Source organism: Delphinus delphis, chromosome 4 (assembly GCF_949987515.2).
Source record: "Delphinus delphis chromosome 4, mDelDel1.2, whole genome shotgun sequence".
Lineage (NCBI taxonomy): Eukaryota > Metazoa > Chordata > Mammalia > Artiodactyla > Delphinidae > Delphinus > Delphinus delphis.
Window position 1 is genome coordinate 71,366,502 of NC_082686.1, and position 20,129 is coordinate 71,386,630.

The 20,129-nt window shown below is 41.1% G+C and overlaps 1 protein-coding gene across 3 annotated transcripts in view; it reads left to right on the plus strand.

The window, feature by feature from the left end:
• Positions 1-9,388: 9,388 nt before the first annotated feature.
• Positions 9,389-20,129, plus strand: part of RUBCN (rubicon autophagy regulator) — a 57,287-nt gene continuing 46,546 nt past the window's right edge. For all 3 annotated transcript variants that reach the window (XM_060010835.1, XM_060010833.1, XM_060010834.1), the window contains exon 1: positions 9,389-9,608. In XM_060010835.1, the coding sequence (XP_059866818.1) occupies positions 9,544-9,608 (65 nt within the window). In that variant the 5' untranslated portion in view covers positions 9,389-9,543. The remainder of the gene's footprint in view (positions 9,609-20,129) is intronic.

Below are 20,129 nucleotides of genomic sequence, written 5' to 3' on the forward strand. Positions count from 1 at the left end.
GCAGACTAGCCGCACCGACGGAGCGCGCACGCGTGCTGGCTGCGTCCTCTCCCACCCGCGGCGGAGGGCTGGGGGAGGAACCAAGAGACGAGCGGCTGGCGAGAGTGGCCCCAGGCCCCGGACTCGCCCCTAGCGCCTCTTGCCGGACCGGAGGAAACATTGCACCCGCTGCTCTGGCCGCTCTCGAGGGGCTGCTGTTTTAGCAGTTAGCCTTTCCGCCCAAATTATGCTGGACCCTGAACACCTCAGAATCACATGCCTTAAATGAGATCATGTTCCTCCGTGCCCTTCGAGTCCCTCCTGCTCCAGAAAGGCCCCCTAAGCTTTGGTACACACGAACATTTCACACCCCACTGCAGCGCAGCCCCAGAGGCTGCGAGCGTGGACTGCAGAATCTGCGCCCCAGCTCCCTTCTTCATCGCCAGCACGCGGAGCGACACGTCCGGACGCAAAGCAGAGGCTGCACTGATACTTCTTGCGTCAGCATACTAATAAAAGTAAATGTTAACGTTTCCCGTATCTGTACCACTTCTCAGCCGGCGCTCTCAAAACATTTTGCACGGTACCTTATTAAGACATCACCTTCCCTCGGGAGAGCGGTAAGTACCTCTGCTTATTTGGCTGCATTTTTCTCTAATTCACTTGCGTTGGGAATTGATAAGGGGATTCATTTTCTTTCTAATCATCCCTATGGGAAAACTTATTAATATTTGATGAATTCCTGCATAGTAACTTTTTTTTCCTGTTAACAAAACCTGATATTCTCTCTTTCTGACCTCCTTCTGCTCCAGATAACTGCGCTTGTGTGGAAGCATTTAGGTTATATTATCCTCATAGCAGCTTAAACTAAGACATTTGCATCTAAGAAAAAATTAGGGGCAGGTATTCTGTTCATTTAGAAATCTCTGCCACCTTCCCCCTCTGCACTTCCTAAAATTTCTCTTTGCATAGAAACGAACTAGTGACCTAAAGTATCTCAAACCCACAATAGCCTATACTTTATTTTTTTCCCCAAGACAAAAATACAACCATATGAGAAGAGTGAATCAGCTGAAGAGGCACCTATGAAGGGATGCAAGAAACTTAAATGGTGGAGGAAGTTTTGGACTCAAAAAGACCCATGAACAATATTCAGCATGTCAAGGAGAGTATCATGCATGCTCTTAGCACAAAGTGCTTGATTTTATTACTGTTCCACTCTGCAGCTGCCCCCCTTTCCCAACTGCTAAGAACGAGGGAACTGGATTGTAGAGAAGTACAAGAGAGACCTAGGTTTTATTGAGTGAGTGGTTTCACTCACTTCAGTCATTCACCTTGTGAACTTGGGAGAGTGTCTGGGCCTCATAATCATTTTCAAAACAAGAAGTAGTTATACTAAATATATATTACACTTAATTATTTCTAAGATTCCTTACAGTTCTAAAATCTTCTAAGCACAAGACATTTCTCTACATACTATCCTTCTCTCACTAGAAATAACTTCTGCAATCTCTACTTATTTGAAGGAGCAAACTACAGGGAGGAACATTGGATTAAGTTCTTAATTTTATGGAAGAAAATTAATGCATTTAGAGTTTGGATACATTTTATACTTCAGGCAGTATAGGACAGATAATAAAAATCCCAAATGTGCAAAATCCTTCCCACATCAATTTATAAAAATTCCCTTTTATCCTGGTCTTCTCCCCAAAACTGAAGCCCCATACCAAATCTCCTTAGCTCTAGAGGGAACATGCTCCAAGGTTTCATGAAACAATCCTAGCTGTTGTATTTCAGACTTTCAAATTTCTCCAAGGGCTGAGGGTCTCAGAGTCTAAGAGCACTCTGATTCCAAAGGGAAAAACAAGAAAACAAGAGGCACTGGAGTTAAGGATAGGTCAGCCACACACAAAACAATACAAAGCAAAAGAGCAACCTGAGACACACAGCAACAGTGAAGAGGGAGAAAAGCCAAGAAATCAGAACTGGGGCTTGTCCAAGAAGTTGACCAGTCAGCTACAGGGCTGGAGTTAAAAGGTCAACCCTGCAATTTTCCGGGGCACGAGAGGCAGCTATTCATTTAATCCTATATTCATTGAGCACCAGGCATTGTAATAGGCCCTGGGGATAAAATGGTGAGCAAGATGGATGCTGTCCCTATCTTCACATAGCCTACAAAGCAAAAAACGTTTTCTGAGCGTGTACTGTGAATAAGGTACTGTGCTGGACACTGAGTGGACAGCCTTTGTCTTCAATTCATCAGCTTCGTCTAAGTCAAAATAAACATAGAATTCAAGCAGCTGCCCTTTCTGGAGGCTTGATTTCATACAATGTAGATCAGACAACATCTAGGATTGCCAGATAAAATACAGGACCAGTTAAATATGAATTTCAGATAAACAATGAACAATTGTTTAGTATAAGTTTTGTCCCAGGTTTCAGATAAACAGGAATTTTTTTTTTTTTTTTTGCCACAGAATATCGCATGTAATTTTTTTTTTTTTTGCGCAGTATGCGGGCCTCTCACTGTTGTGGCCTCTCCTGCTGTGGAGCACAGGCTCCGGATGCGCAGGCTCAGCAGCCATGGCTCACGGGCCCAGCCGCTCCGCGGCATGTGGGATCTTCCTGGACCGGGGCACGAACCCGTGTCCCCTGCATCGGCAGGCAGACTCTCAACCACTGCGCCACCAGGGAAGCCCCACATGCAATATTTAGGATGTATTTATACTAAACAATTATTCGTTGTTTATCTGAAAGTAAAATTTAACTGGAGTCTTATATTTTTATTTGCTAAATCTGGCAACCTTAACAACACCATACTTTTCTATTAACGTGTTCCAGCTCTCTTTTCACAGTGTGCATAGAGATCTATATTCTCTTCAAAGGTAAGCACAACTCATATATTTAACCCTTAACTTGATTAGTTTGATATATCTTTTAAGTCCCCCCCTTTTTTCAGCTTTATTGAGGTATAAATGACAGACAATAAAAGACACATACTTAAAGTGTGCAGTTTATACAGGTGTGAAATATATACCTGTGAAAATACCGCCATAATCAGGATAATAAATATTATCATCCCCAAAAGTTTTCCTGTGCTCCTGTGTAATTCCTCCCCCCAACCTCAACCTAAGTAAGCAACCACTGATGTTTTCTGTCACTATAGATTAATTTGCATTTTTTAGAATTTTATATAAATGGAATCATACAGTATATACTCTTTTTTGTATCTGGATTGTTTCACTCAGCATAATTGTTTCAAATCTGTATGCCTTGTATTATTTTTCTTGCCTTATTACACTGACTGGGGACTCCAGTACCATGTTAAACAGGAATGGTGAAAGTGGACATCTTTGACTAGTTCGCAACCCCAGGGGGAAAGCATTCAGTCTTTCACCATTAAGTATGATGTTAGATTTTTTTGTTGATGCCCTTTATCAGGTTGAGGAAGTTCCCTTCTACTGGTTTGCTGAGAGTTTTAGTTATGAGTGAATGTTGAATTTTATCTAATGCTTTTTCTGCATCTGAGATGACCAAATGGTTTTTCTTTTTAAATTTATTAATATGGTAAATTATACTGGCTGGTTTTCAAATGTTGAACCACCCTTGCATTTCTAGGATAAACCTACTTGGTCATGGTATATTATCCTTTTTATATATTATTGGATTTGGTTTGCTAATATTTTGTCAAGGATATTGTTTCTTTTTTCATGAGTGATATTGATGTGTGATTTCCTTTTCTTGCAATGTCTGTGCCTGATTTTGGTATCAGCTCTTATGCTTTTCAGAAGAGTATTTTTAGAATTCGTATGTTGATGTAATTTGTATTACAGTGGAATAATAAGGGAGCTAGGTATAATTTGTATTATATGTGGTTATAGTATGTGTTAGGTATGACTACTATCATTATACCTAACTCCCTTAAGCTACTTGTATGTACAGTACAGTTTTTCTTCTATTTTCTGCTCAATTCTTTTCATTACCCCCTTTGCCACTGTTTTCTGCTGTGGTAGCTTTTCTTGCCACCTTGCTACAGCTTCCTCTTTCTCTTTTATGTTGCCCTTTTCTTTTGTTTTAAGTGTTTATAGCTGTTCTAGTCTTCTGCCTTTTAATCTCAGGATTCATTCATTCATGTATTGAAACAGAGTTTGAGTCCCTACTCTGGGCAAGACACTGTGCTACACAGTACAGTGTTACAGCCGAGGACATGACACGCAGGATAGCAGGCATAGCTGGAGGCATTACTAGTCTCCAGGTCCCTGGCCCTCAGTTTTCTCTGACTAGCAGGTAACCTGCTTGGATAGACAGGGGAGCTTGAAGGGGAATTCTTCCTGGGCTCAGAGGTTGGACCTCTAGCCCACTCCTTATTAGGCCTTGTCTTCTCTGGGCAGGGCAGGGGTCCTGTCAACCAAAGGTTCTAGGTCAATTCACTGAATGACTAATTGTGGAATTTTCTAAAGCTACACAAATTTACATAAATCACACAATTTCCCCCTAGTTATGTAAAGACTGTTTCTTTTAAAAAATATATCTTCAGACTTCGCTGGTGGCATAGTGGTTAAGAATCCACCTGCTAATGCAGGGGACATGGGTTCGAGCCCTGGTCCGGGAAGATCCCACATGCCGCAGAGCAACTAAGCCCGTGTGCCACAACTACTGAGCCCACGTGCCACAACTACTGCAGCCTGCTGACCTAGAGCCCATGCTCCGCAACAAGAGAAACCACCACAAAGAGAAGCCCGTGCACCGCAATGAAAAGTAGACCCTGCTTGCCACAACTAGAGAAAGCCTGCATGCAGCAATGAAGACCCATCGCAACCAAAAATAAATAAATACAATAAATTACACAAAATATATATATATATCTTCAATTTCCTCAACTTGCAATAGATAGATTGGTAGTCTAGGAAGGCTCTGAAGAGCCAGGATTCTAGGCTCCTCATGCTGTTGGACAATCTGAGAGTAAGTTGCATACATCATGATTCTATAGAATATATCTCTAAGTATATCCTTTTATATAACCAAGGTAAAATGATCAAATTCAGGAATTTAACATTGATGCAATTCTATTCTCTGACGTATAGTCAATATTCAAATTTTGCCAACTATCCTAATAAATATCCTTTGTAACAACTTTTTTTCCAATCTAGGATCCAGTCCAGTTTCATATGTTGCATTTCTTTGTCCTCTTTTGTCTCCTTTCATCATAAAAAGTTTGTCAGCCTTTCTTAGTCTTTTATGATATTTACATTTTTGAAGATTGAAGGCAGTTGGTGCATAGCTTGTCCTTCAATTTGGTTTTGTCTTATTGTCAGCCTCTGATTAGATTTGAGTTATTCATTTTTGTCAAGGATACTACATAAGTGATGTTGGCTCATTCTCAGTACTTAACATCAGAAGGCACATGATGTCATTTTGTCTTATTGGTGATCTTTAGTCACTTGGTTAAGGTGATGTCTGCCAGATCTCTTCATTGTAAAGATACTTTTCCCTCCATATATAATGAATAAGTAATCTTTGGGGAGATGGTTTGAGACTGTGTAAATATTCTGTTTTGGAAGAAATTTCACTGACAGCTTTAGCATCCATTGATGATTCTTGCCTGAATCAATTATTATGATGGTGGCTACAAAATAGTGATTTTCTAACACTATCATTCCTCTACATTCATAAGCTGGCATTCTACTGTGAAAAGAGCTTTACCTCCCTGCCCCCTTTCTTCCTTCCTTTTTCTATTTATTTATTTATTTGCATACTTGTTTATATATACATATACGTTTCTGTAGAAATTCACAGACTCATTTCATGTTCAAAAATTCTCTTCTGAAAAGCAAAGGGGTGCAGAGTGTAAGGGTCATGCTTACCTTTGAAAAGAATGTAGATATGTAGACATATCATGAATTAACTCATTTTGATGCTCAAATTGCTTTTGACTTGGCAAGTGGGTGACATCCCTTAGCTTTAAAATTTTTAATATTTTAAAAAATGCTGCTAAGAATAATTTTAGTGAATATAAGAAAAAGAAAATATTCATGACTATAATTGATATTTGTTGAATATATTCAAGAAGATTATTTCTTAAAACCAAACTTTTGGCAAATAAGTGTCATGAGCTTTAAAAATCTGTTATTTGAATAAATGACTATTGAGTGAAATTTGCTTTCTGCCAGTGGTACTCTAGGACCAACTACCATTTGTATAAAAATTGCATCCTGGTAAATCTTGAAAACAAACAGATTAATCAAGATCAATAAAGTTCTTTAGATTTTTTGACTTTTAAAATATTAATTCAGCAAGCAGTTGCTAAGTAAGGCCATTACTTTTATGTGACACTATTGAACCCTGATGCTACATATTCTTGCATTTTTGACCTTTTGCATTTGGATCCCAGATGCACAAAATTGGGTTAATCACAATCCTTGGTTCATGATATACTGTCATCATTTTCCAAGCATGACCCATTTTCATTTGTTAGTTATTTTAAATAACTGATTATAATTAGTTATGGTTTCATAACTAATTTTTTATAACTTTTAATATTTATTCATTTATTATTTATTTATTTTGGCTGCTCCGGGTCTTAGTTGTGGCACGCATGCAGGATCTAGTTCCCCGACCGGGGATTGAACCCAGGCCCCCTGTATTGGTAGTGTGGAGTCTTACCCACTGGACCACCAGGGAAGTCCCCTAGTTATTTTTAAAATTGTGCACCTACAAACCCATCACTCAAAACAAAAGCTAGAACAGACAATAACCCTATGACCTGGCAATTCCACTTCTAGGTATGTACCCAGGAGAAACCCTTGCTTATGTACAAGAGGTGACATGTAAAAGAATATTCATAGCAGTGCTGTTTACAATAGCAAAAACCTGGAAACATCCCAAATGCTCATCAGTGGAAAGCAACATGAATAAACTGGTGTATTCACACAATGAACTATTATATAGCAGTCAAAATCAATGAATTATAGTGATACACAATATAAATAAATCTTGGGACTTCCCTGGTGGCGCAGTGGTTAAAAATCCGCCTGCCAATGCAGGGGACATGGGTTTGATCCCTGGTCTGGGATGATCCCACATGCCACGGAGCAAATAAGCCCATGTGCCACATCTACTGAGCCTGCAGTCTACAGCCCACACACCGCAACTGTTGAGCCCACACTCTGCAACTACTGAAGCCTGCTCACCTAGAGCCTGTGCTCCGCAACAAGAGAAGCCACCGCAATGAGAAGCCTGTGCACTGCAATGAAGAGTAGCCCCCGCTCGCCACAACTAGAGAAAGCCCATGCGCAGCGATGAAGACCCAACACAGCCAAAAATAAATAAATAAAAATAAATAAAAATAAATCTTACTGTAATATTAAGCAAAAAAAGGCCTCAAAGAATAAATACAGCTTAATAGCATTTTTAATAAAGTTAGAACACAAAAATTACTTAAATAATAATTTTTAGGAATATGGATAGATGCAAAGAAACTATATTAAAAGAGAAACAGTGGAATTATAAACAAGGGATTTAGGATATGGCTACCTGGGGTGAGGGAAAGCAGAGGGATAGGATGGGGGAGTGGGCACATGGCTAGTGTAGGTTATTGTCATGCTTATTAACTGACTGCTTTAAAGAAAATAAGTGTAGGGAATTCCCTAGTGGTCCAGTGGTTGGGACTCCTCGCTTTCACTGCTGAGGGCCCAGGTTCAGTCCCTGGTCGGGAAACTAAGATCCCCACAAGCCACACAGCATGGCCAAAAAAATAAAAATGAAAAAAAAAAAGTGTAAACCCAGTCTTGGACATATGAGGAAGTTCCTGTTTTCTAGAACTTTTACTACAATTTTAATTCTAGAATTTCCTGATACAGCTGAGTTCATGTAAATATATGTTAAAATCATGTGGCATTAATTTGGGATTATACTGTATGCCAAAAAATGAAGTTCATACATTTGTAGAAACAGAAGCTACTGAAATCCCAATAACTAACACTGCCCCTTTCTTAAAAAGTATAACACTTTGGTAGGAAAATATGAGAAAGTTTGAATAAGAATATTTTTTATATAAATGGAAATTGGAAATCATAATTTAATTAAAAGGCTCTTTCACTTTTAATTCACAAAAAATGTTTTCTCAAGTTTGAACATTTCTGAAAGTCATGTATTATTTTTAACAGAGTAACTAGTTTTTATGGAGTTAACCTAGATCTCTCCCTAACAGAGTAGTGCTGATTCTGTTGCCTTACCATGGCTCTAATCCCAATCTCCTTGTTCCCTACAGCCACTACCCAAGTTTAGGCCTGGACTTGCAAACCCAAAGTCCACATTTAGCCTACAGAATTTTTTTTTTTTTGGCCCATGTAATGTTTACCTTAAAATTGTTGCCAATATTTTAAAAATTGGAAATTGTACTTAAAAATGCAGATTCCAGCTTTATTAAAAGATCAGAATATTTGGCAACATTCAACTATAGCTAAGATGAGACTTTCCTTTTTGGATGAGGCATGGGGGTTCCAGTTCAGAGAGTTTCTGCCATTCTCCTACAACTGGCTGACTTCACTCATTGGCATTACACTTGGCCTTTATAGGGACTTCCAACCTCTTCCCATATCCATTCTTTTGACCTTCCCTCCAACATAGTACATACCCCATTACCTCTCCACATTGTCAAAAGTAGCTTTCTAAGCAAGTTTGATCAAATCACTTCTTGATTTGCATATCCTTGATTTGCTCCTAATTGTTCTTAGGATAAAATCCAAACTCACATGGCGTCATGATCTGGTCTGCCTGTTTCTCACCTCTTCCCAGCTCTGATTACTACTCAGAACAAGCTGTTCCCAGACCCGCTTCCTCATGTCTGTGTTACTCTCTTCGCCTTCTCTTCCCTTCTTCTCTAGGCTAACTCATACTCATCCTAAAAGACTCTGCTCTGACATCAGTCCTCCAGGAAACCTTTCCCCAAAGCTTTTGCCTCCTCCCCTTCCTTTGTGATCCCAAAGCGACATGAGCTCTTGCGAGTTTGCGAGTTCTTCATTAAAATTTTTGAGGTCTCCAAACACCACCAACAGGTGTTAAACCCGGGTAGGCTAAAGTGGGGTTAATCGTACTTGGATTAAGACCAGCGTTATTTTCGAGTCTAGACCTCTGACCGAGTATGGTTTCAAGGGTGAAGTGTGACAGACTTGTGTGAAGGTCCACACCAGTACGAACTCCGGAGACTAGGGTTGGTGGGCGTTTCAGACCCCGGCTTCCCGCCGGGTGCACTACCGCAAGCTCGCCGCCAGGGTCTGAAGTCGCTGCGAGCGCAGCCTCTGATTGGATAGGGCGGTGCATGCCGGTAGCGGCCGGGCCTTCGAAGTGCTTGCTGGGAGTTGTAGTTCTTGGAGCCGGAAGCGGGGGTGGCTAGAAACAGCAGCTGAGGCAGCAGTCACTGCCTTTGCTGTCACCCGGCTGTAGTGCATCACTCTGAGCCCACCGGCCGTGGGTGCCTCCTCGGTTCCCGGGGGACTCTGGGAGCCCTGAGGGGCGAAGCGACGGGGACGCCTCTCAAGAGAAGAGGCGACGTCGCAGCCCCGGATGCGGGCAGAGGGCGCGGGAATGGAGCTTGGCGGCTGCGAGGAGGGCTTGCCGGAGGAGAGCAGGTGGGCTGGGAAGGGGCCGGAGAGTCGCGGGCGGATTGATGCGTTGAAGTCCCGGGAGGCTTGAGAGGGCTCGGAGAGCACGGGGAGACCTGCCGGGCGCGACAGACATGAGGGCAACTGTTGTGGGCAACTTGTTTGGGAAAAAATTCTGAAAGGAGGGACGCGCAGGGCGTGGATAGGGCGGACGAGGGAACGGGCTTAGTGAGGGTGAAGGAGGGGGGTAGGGTATGTTGAGGGCGGGGGCTTGGGGGGTGGGCAGAAGTGGGTGAAGCTCAGATCCAAGGCTGCTGGGGAGGAGGTGGATATTGAGAGGTGCTGTAGGGAGATTTCATAGGCCAGAGTCTATAGATAGCAGTAGGGGACAAGGTGGGTGCCCCGACTGAAACTTACGGTGACAGCAATTCGGGCCAATATTAAGAAGGTTGAAGTAAGAATTTCTGGGAGTAAAGGTTAGGCATTATGAGTTGCCTAGAAAGAAGCTTAGGAAAAATGAGTGTGAGGAAGGAGTGAAGGAGGGCCTGCGGATGAAAGTGGGCGGTTGTAATGGCAGTGGAATGGGGATGGGGGCTTGCTAGTGGGACTAGAAATTGCGTGCGTGCCCTTTGTCAAAGCTGGATCCCTGTCAGAGAGTAACAGGACCTCCCTGTCGTTCCCTTTCCATCCTTAAACCCTTCACTCCTTCCCCACAATGCAGCTAAGCCATTTCCCATTTATTTATATGAAACTGTTGTTATCAAGTTCATACCTTCTAGAAATTAGAGAATTTAAGATTTTAAAAACTACTTTGACCGAATGGTGGCTTGGACTCTGGAGAGGTACTACCCCTATGTAGGGGTTGCTTCATTAATAACTCTGGTCTTAACCTCTTAAGAATCTGGAATGTACATCATAGAGCAGGAATGTGGGTTAAGGAAGTCTTTTTTTTAACATCTTTGTTGAATTATAATTGCTTTACATTGTTGTGTTAGTTTCTGCTGTATAACAAAGTGAATAAGCTATACATATACATATATCCCCATATCCCCTCCCTCTTGCATCTCCCTCCTACCCTCCCTATCCCACTCCTCTAGTGGGTCGCAAAGCACGGAGCTGATCTCCCTGTGCTATGCTGATCTCCCTGTACTCTGTGGCTGCTTCCCACTAGCTATCTATTTTACATTTGGTAGTGTGTATATGTCCATGCCTCTCTCTCACTTCGTCCCAGCTTACCCTTCTCCTTCCCCTTCCCCGTGTCCTCAAGTCCACTCTCTACGTCTGCATCTTTATTCCTGTCCTGCCCCTAGGTTCGTCAGAACCTTTTTTTTTTTTTAGATTCCATATATATGTGTTAGCATATGGCATTTGTTTTTTTCTTTCTGACTTCCTTTATTCTGTATGACAGACTCTGGGTCCATCCACCTCACTACAAATAACTCAATTTCATTTCTTTTTATGGCTGAGTAATATTCCATTGTATATATGTGACACATCTTCTTTATCCATTCATCTGTCAATGGACACTTAGGTTGCTTCCATGTCCTGGCTATTGTAAATAGAGCTGCAGTGAACATTTTGGTACATGACTCTTTTTGAATTATGGTTTTCTCAGGTTATATGCCCAGTAGTGGGATTGCTGGGTCATATGGTGGTTCTATTTTTAGTTTTTTAAGGAACCTCCATACTGTTCTCCATAGTGGCTGTATCAATTTACTTTCCCACCAACAGTGAGAGAGGGTTCCCTTTTCTCCACACCCTCTCCAGCATTTATTGTTTGTAGATTTTTGATGATGGCCATTCTGACTGGTGTGAGGTGATACCTCATTGTAGTTTTGACTTGCATTTCTCTAGTGATTAGTAATGTTGAGAATCCTTTCATATGTTTGTTGGCAATCTATATCTTCTTTGGAGAAATGTCTGTTTAGGTCTTCTGCCCATTTTTGGATTGGGTTGTTTGTTTTTTTGATATTGAGCTGCATGAGCTGCTTGTATACTTTGGAGATTAATCCTTTGTCAGTTGCTTTGTTGGAAAATATTTTCTCCCATTGTGAGTGTTGTCTTTTGGTCTTGTTTATGGTTTCATTTGCTGTGCAAAAGCTTTTAAGTTTCATTAGGTCCCATTTGTTTATTTTTGTTTTTATTTCCACTTCTCTAGGAGGTGGGTCAAAAAGGATCTTGCTGTGATTTATGTCATAGAGTGTTCTGCCTTTGTTTTCTTCTAAGAGTTTTATAGTGTCTGGTCTTACATTTAAGGAAGTCTTTCTTGACTTTTAAAAATATTCAGATATAATTAGAGTCTCAGGAGCAGCTGGGATCCAAAGACTGGAGGTGGAATATTTACCTCTGAGAAAATATCAACAGGGGAAAATTAATGAGATGTTGTACCTGGGTGAAGACCTGGCTGTTTTAAAGGGTGAGACTCCTCTTTTATGTGCACAGTTAGCCTGTGGCCTGCTGTACAAAACCTGGGCCGACAGGACCTTGGCGTTCCTGCCCGAGACTTGTGAATGATGTGTTCAGTGAAACTGAACATCTTACTTCCCTTTTCCATGTTTCAGTTTCTGCTTATGTATATTTGGCTACTTATTCTTCCTCCAGATGTCTGTGAAATGCTTCATGTAAAAGGTCCTATATACATTCTAAACAAATTTTAGGATTGTTTTTATTTTCCTCTACCAGTTCATGTGGGAGAGGCTGGGTCGGAAATTCAAATTTCCTCCCCATCTTGCTGAGTTTTTTATTTATTTAATATATTTAACAAACACCTATTTACTACATGCCAGGCATTGCTTAAGAGCCTTACAAGTATTATTTAATCCCCATAACAACTGGGTGAGATAGGTACTATTCAATATATTATCACCATTTGACAGGTGAGGGAGCTGAGACATAGACAGGATAAATAACTTGCCAAGGTCATACAGTAAATCCTTGGTGGAACTGGGATTCAAACCCAGGCAATCTGGCTCTACTTTTTTTTTTTTTTTTTTTTTTTTTTTCTTTTGCGGTACTTGGGCTTCTCACAGCTGTGGCCTCTCCCGTCGCGGAGCACAGGCTCCGGACGCGCAGGCTCAGCGGCCATGGCTCACGGGCCCAGCTGCTCCGCGGCATGTGGGATCCTCCCGAACCGGGGCACGAACCCGTGTCCCCTGCATCGCCAGGCGGACTCTCAACCACTGTGCCACCAGGGCAGCCCTGGCTCTACTTTTAATACCTACACTATACTACCTTTCACTATGCTAATATACTGGGACGAAGAAATGTATAAGGTAATGAATTTTATAGCATTCTTTGCCTGTCATTTTAAGGCTATTAGGACCGCTCCTTTGCAGGTATCTTTTTCTGTTATTCTTTCCATGCTTGCCTCTTAATCAAGGAACTTTAGTCAAAACTTAATTTCAGTAGTGGGATTATCCCCACAAAATCACTCATACTGTTGCCATAGCCAACTCTCTGTGGGTGGCTAGTTAACTCAGAATGTTTTATTTAATGGGACTTCATGGCACTGATGGCCTCCTTAGTTCCAGATAGTCAAATGGTAAATAAAATACATGCCTTGTGCCTGAGAATTGAGGCACTGTGGCTGGGTCACTGCAAACCTAACCCTTCTATGGCCGGTAAAACACCCAATTCAGAGGACATCTTGATGAGATGGCATCATTTTTTTTTTTAATATATAATGAAGTATAAAACTGCTCAGTTATTTCCTGAAAGCAGTTGATGTAGTGAAATGTGCATAAGCTTTATATCCAGGTAGATCTGCATTTGAATTCTAGCTCTACGGCTTAACTTGGCTTATCCTGTTTGAGTGGGAAGAATGATGCCTTCCTGACTGGTAAGTTGTGAGGATTCAATAACGTAATGTGCATAAAGCTCCTCACAGAGTGCCTGATATGTACTGAATGCAAAAAATGTCTACTTCCATCTCCTCCCCAGTTTTCTTAAAATAAGGTTAGTGGGTGCTCTTCCAGTTGCTGTTTTCAATGGTATCATTGCTCGCTCTTCCTCCTTCTGTGGCTCCTCTATCCGAGTCGAACACACTGGGGACTGGGGTGTTGGCCTAGCTTTTAACTTCATCCTTGGAGTGGAATGTCATAGATACCCCTATTGTTTTCCATGTAGCTAGTCACCACTAGCAAAATGCTGTAATGCTTAGGGATGATACTTCACTTTTCCTAGGGTTTCCTAAATGCCAATTATTTGGAGTTTGGTGAAAAATTAAAGGAATGATTCTTCTTGCATTGCTGTCACCCTCAGCTGCCTTGGGCTATGCAATCTACTTCTGAGCTTGGAACCCGGCTACTTCCACAGTTTTCGTGGTACAGTGAGTCAGATAGAGTCAGAATTCAAGGATTAAGGTACTTTTTTGTGTCTCCAAACTGAGCTCATTCTATTGACCAAAACCTTTTCCTCCTCTGTTCTCTATCTCAGTTAATAGTGTTTTACATTCAGTCAACCAAGTCAGAAACCTCAGTGAAATTTGATACTTCCCTCTCCTTCGTTTCCCATACCCAGGCAGTCACAGGTCCAATGAGTTCTCTTTCTGATTTTTCTCTTGAAGCCTTTTTTTTTTCCCTCCATTTCCAAATATATTGGCTTATATTACCGAAAAATCCAGGGAGTGGTATTGCTTCAGGAATGGCCAAATGTAGGTGCTTAAACAAAAGTTTGTCCCTCAGAGTGAGAGAGTGGCATGGACATATATACACCACCAAATGTAAAACCAATAACTAGTGGGAAGCAGCTGCATAGCACAGAGAGATCAGCTCGGTGCTTTGTGACCCCCCTAGAGGGGTGGGAGGGAGGGAGATGCAAGAGGGAAGAGATATGGGGATATAAGTATATGTATAACTGATTCACTTTGTTATAAAGTAGAAACTAACACACCATTGTAAAGCAATTATACTCCAATAAAGATGTTAAAAAAAAAAAAGAAAGTTTGTCCCTGTCTGTGTGCTCTTTTTCTCGATGTGTTGGCTTCATTCTCAGGCAGATTTTTCTTTTTTTTATCTTTTTTAAAAAATTTATTTATTTTATTTTATTTATTTATTTTTGGCTGTGTTGGGTCTTGTTGCTACGCATGGGCTTTCTCTAGTTGCAGCGAGTGAGGGCTACTCTTCGTTGCAACATGCAGACTTCTCATTGCGGTGGCTTCTCTTGTTGCAGACCGCGGGCTCTAGGCGCGCGGGCTTCAGTAGTTGTGGCTCGTGGGCTCTAGAGCACAGGCTCAGTAATTGTGGCACATGGGCTTAGTTGCTCTGCGGCCTGTGGGATCTTCCCGTGTCCCCTGCATTGGCAGGCGGACTCTTAACCACTGCACCACCAGGGAAGTCGCAGATTTTTCTACAGGATAACCCTTGGCGACTTCAAGTTTAGCAATCCAACCAAAAAGAAGACAAAATCAATCCCCATAGGTATAGCAAAAGTGAAAATTCTGGGGCTGACTCTTTTTGGACTGACTTATGTTCCTGTTCTTGTAATCAGGGTATGGAATATGTTGCTCAGTCAGGCCTAAGTTATATGCCCAACCCTGGATCCTAGGGTAGGGTGATATTTTCTTGGGACTTCATGGACCAGATTAAGTGCCAGAGGGGTGATTCCCCTGTGAAGAATCATTATTCTGTTACCAAAAGAAAGGGACATGAATTCTGGGCAGCTATAAACAAAATTATTCACTAAAGCCTTTATTATTTCTCATTGTGGATTCTCTCAGTAGCCTCCTGACTAAGCTCCCAATCTGAGCCCAGTCCCCCTATTCCAAGCAGCTTCCACATTGCTACCAGCTTAATTTTTCAGAAGCAAAGTTACTCTAGTATTTTGCTCAGAAATGTTCAGTGATTTCTCATTGAAAATAGAAAGTCAAAACTTCTGTGGTATTCAGTGTGAAGTTTCCAGTTACAAAACCATGGCATTCACTCACTCACATCTCCTTCCTCACCATTCTGATACTTGCTCCTCTAAATTCCCTGCATTGCCTCCTTCTTTGCCTGGAGAGCTCTTAGTCGTCCTTTAAATAATGCTCCTTTAGAAGTCATCATTGGCCTGCCCTTTTCTATCTCTCTTATTACAGCACTTCTCACTCTATAGCATTTTTTAAATGTATGTGCCCCTTTCCCCCACTGCATTCTGAATATCCGGAGAGGTGGGGACTCTCCCTCTTTAACCACCATAAGCCCGGTGCCTAGCACGGTGCCTGACATATGGTTGGTGTTCACTGAATATTTATTTGCTCAAGGAATGAAAATGGTAAAATTTGGTCATGCTTCTTATGGTTGGACAGGTGTCATTGGTTCTGTTGCTATTGAAAGGGCCTCTGTTTTTCCCTTTCTGTTTATTCATTTTTCACTTTTTCACGTAATTTTCATTTTCTTCCCTTTTGTTCCCTTTTTCCTTTGACCATGCTCTGGCAGCACTGGTAGCAAAGCACGAGGATCACATGATTTTTGAGCAATCCAAACTGCTACTCCAATTATTAGTACAATTCTTCCTCCCCCCGCCCCCCGCTGCCCCCACACCCCTCCCCCCGCAAACATACTCTTGAAGCTTTTGGGGAAAATGCTATTGTCAGAACCCAGAAGCCGGAGGTGTATCAGCTGATAGCAGGAACCGTAAGCTGAAGGTTTTCTCAGTATCTACCCTCCCCACAGCTGTTTCTGCTTTTTTATACTTGCTTTATCACTTCTTCCATAAATGGAATTTTTTTCCTGTTTTTTATTTTGTTTTGTAATCTTTCCTCCTTAAACAACCTGTCTTGGTATTTATAGACCAGCTCTGTCCAACGTAATAGCCACTTAGCCACCTGTGGTAATTTAAGTCTCAATTAATTAAAATTAAATAAAATTTTAAAATTTCAGTTCTTTAGTCACACTGCACAGACTTCAAGTGCTTAATGGCCACAGTGGCTAGTGGCTGCCATATTGGACAGCACAGATACAGAACATTTCCAGCATCACAGAAAGTTCAATTGAACAATGCTGCTGTAGATGTAAATCTGCATTTTTCAGGAAAGAACTGCAGCATGCTTACATGTTTTTAGTTCCTCTGGATCAGGCTCACTTGAAGTGTAAACTACACTTGATTAGGAGGAGAGAAGATTATTAAAGGAAGTCATCAATAGTAGTGAGTAAATAGGAACTTGGCAAACTATCTCTCAAAGTTTGTGGGGCCATATCCTTTGCCAGTGAAACTCACAGGAACCCTGCTGGTTTGTAGGACTGAGAGATGATTGATTTTTTACTAGAAAACAGCAGAATCCCATAATTTCTTAAGGGTTCTCAGACAGTCTCCCGGTGAGCTCTCTCATTTGGATACTTTTGAGAAGAAAGCAGTAATAATCATATTGCCATTCCTCTTCACCCACCTCCCTCCAAGACCATGAATTTATTTTTGCCTCCTAACCTCCTAAGGAGTCCTTTGAGAGTTTTAGATTTTCCAAGGGTGTTTTTTTTTTTTCTACCTACTTTTGTTATTTGCTCGCTGTTTTATTGCTTTCTGGCTGGAGAATATGTCTGTACTACTTCTACTTTTGAGGATCTATTGACTTTTCTTATGTGTGTGCCTTAGTACAAGGCCAATTTTCGTGACTGTTCTATGGTGCTTTAAAAAAGTGTCCTTCAAGGTATAGTTTTCTAGATGTTATAGAACAACCTTATTAATTATATATTATTCAGCTCTTCTAATCACTTTTTTACTTTTGGTTTTCGTGATCTCCCATTACCATTGTTTTTTCTTTTCCATTTCCATTTTTCTTTTCATTATTTATTTATTTATTTTGGCTGTGCTGGGTCTTCGTTGTGGCACATGGGATCTTTAGTTGTGGCATGTGGACTTCTTAGTTGTGGCATGCAGACTCTTAGTTGCGGCATGCAGGATCTAGTTCCCCGACCATGGATCGAACCTGGGCCTCCTGCGTTGGGAGCGTGGAGTCTTACCCACTGGACCACCAGGGAAATCCCCGTTTTTCTTTTTGTTTTCTGCAGTTTTTGTTTCCCCTGTGTGTGTGTGTGTGTGTGTGTGTGTGTGTGTGTATGGTTTTGTTTGATATATTTTGAGGCCATGTTATTAGATACATAAAAACTAATGAGAGCTATATCTTCATTATTCCCTCTTTGTCTTTTTAAATGATTCTTGCCTTGAATACAACCTTGATATTAGTATAGTTTCCTCCTGCTTTTTTGTTTGATTGGCTGTTTTGTTTTAAATAGTTGAGTTTATTCCATTGACACTTATTTTTATCTCATATCTGTTGGGTCTTAATTCTATCATCTTTTAAAAATGATTTCTATAATGTTCTCTTGCTGTTTTCTTTCCTCAGCAGTTTTTGAGATAGTTTAGTTTTAGTTCTAATGATGGTTATCTTTTACTTTAAAATAGTGTCCCTAAAACTGAGGCAACTGAGGCAGTGTCTTTCCTCCTTTGCCTTTGCTATTGGAGTGGTGGTGTATGCCTCCTTTACCTTGCTTGTAAAGCACTCTTCTACCCAGACAACATAAGGTGTGACTCTAAGGTAATGAGATTGGCTTTCTTATATGACTCACAAAATCAACCTTATTTTTTTGCAGTAAAACCTTATAAGTTTCTTTCATTCTATCCAGAAAGCAAATTTGATTCTCTGTTATATACAAGGTCGTCCAATATTGAGGAAGTCTTTCCAGCTATCCTGCTTCAGTGAAAGTACCATGAACATAAACAGGGCCTTGGAACCTGTGCTAAGAAGAAATTTGACCCTAGTTTAAATTCAGTGAAGATATTCTTTGTAGGTGGAACACTGTTACTAGTCTTAATTATGTCACAAACTGTCCAATCCCAAATTTTCTCTGAAGCAGAATGGGTAAGAAGGCTTTATACTAGGTACTCCTTCTGATTTAACTGGATTTATTAGATTTATGCAATGGAAGTTCAAAGGAAAAGGACAGAGAAAAGGGAAGTAATACTACTATTATTTGCTTGATGGTGGTGCTTTTTGTAGATTATCAATTACACTCCTTTATGAAGTAGTTGTTCTCTCCATTTTGCAGATGAGGGAACTGAAGCTTAAAGAGTTTAATGGCTTGCCCAAGGATGTACAGCTAGTTTGTGCAGAGCTAGGATTCAAATTCAGGTTGGCCTGACCGTGAAGCTTGTTCTCTTTCCACTGAATGATATTTTCTCTCTGCTTATTAAAATATAAAATACAAAAGAAATAGAGGGACTTCCCTGGTGGCGCAGAGGTTAAGACTCCACACTCCCAATGCTGGGGACCCGGGTTCGATCCCTGGTCAGGGAACTAGATCCCACATGCATGCCACAATTAGGAGTTCACACGCCACAACTAAGGAGCTGGTGAGCTGCAACTAAAGAGCCTGCCTGCCGCAACTAAAGAGCCTGCCTACCACAACTAAGACCTGGCACAACCAAATAAATAAATAAATAAATATTTTTTTAAAAAAGGAAATAGAAAAACCATGGTCCTTCTCCTTAAGGAAATCAACCACATACCGGTAAATAACAATGTTTTGGTTTTTTTTTTAAAGATTATTATTAAGAGGAATGGTGTATTGACAGCATGTGTTATGGAGTTTCTAACAAAAAAGTTGTTGCAGGTCAGATTATTTAGAACTTCTTGGGAGAAAATTGTACTAGGGCTGAACCTTAATCCCTGAACGGGACAAGAAGAGAATCATTCCAAGTGGAAAGGTCTCCATGGATACAGTCATGAGAGTAGGTATGAGGTTAGCATGTTTGCATGTGGTAGAGAGAGAGAGAGAGAGACTGTATTCAAATTGAGGAGTACTGAGCAGGATGGAGAATTTTTGAACTCTGTACTAAGGAGTTTGCATATCACCAGTGGTAAGGTTTCTGACATAAGGGATTTTCCTACCTTTTGTTAAATCTACCCATTGTTGAAATTCAAGAAATTTAGTATCATTAAAATTTAGTATGATTGGTGAAGCATTTGTTGAATAGGTATAAAGTTACAAAGCCTGCCTTCTAGACGTTGAGATTCCTAGACATTGAGGTTCCCTCCTAGACTTTTGAGATTCTGCTGTCAACCGCTAAAGGGATGGAACTGCCAATGGATAGGTTCTCCTAAGTGCCCCAGAGCTGAGAGCTGAATAATAGAGTCAAGTATGTTTTTTCTATAAGCATATTGTTTATTTGAAAAGCATCATAAATATACTACATACTCTACAAGTTAAAAACTGTATAACTAAAAACAGAAAATATGGAGCCAGGTAAGAAGAAAGTTAAACGCAAATTAAACGTGGTAGTTTCTTGCTACCTCAGTGTTACCAATAATTATTTCCCGGGACTTCCCTGGTGGCGTAGTGGTTAAAAATCTGCCTGCTAATGCAGGGGACATGGGTTCGATCCCTAGTCCAGGAAGATCCTACATGCCGTGAAGTAACTGGGCCTGTGCGCCACAACTGCTGAGCCTGCACTCTAAAGCCCATGAGCCACAACTACTGAGCCCGCATGCCACAACTACTGAAGACTGTGTGCCTAGAACCCGTGCTCTGCGACAAGAGAAGCCACCGCAATGAGAAGCACCCACACTGCAAGGAA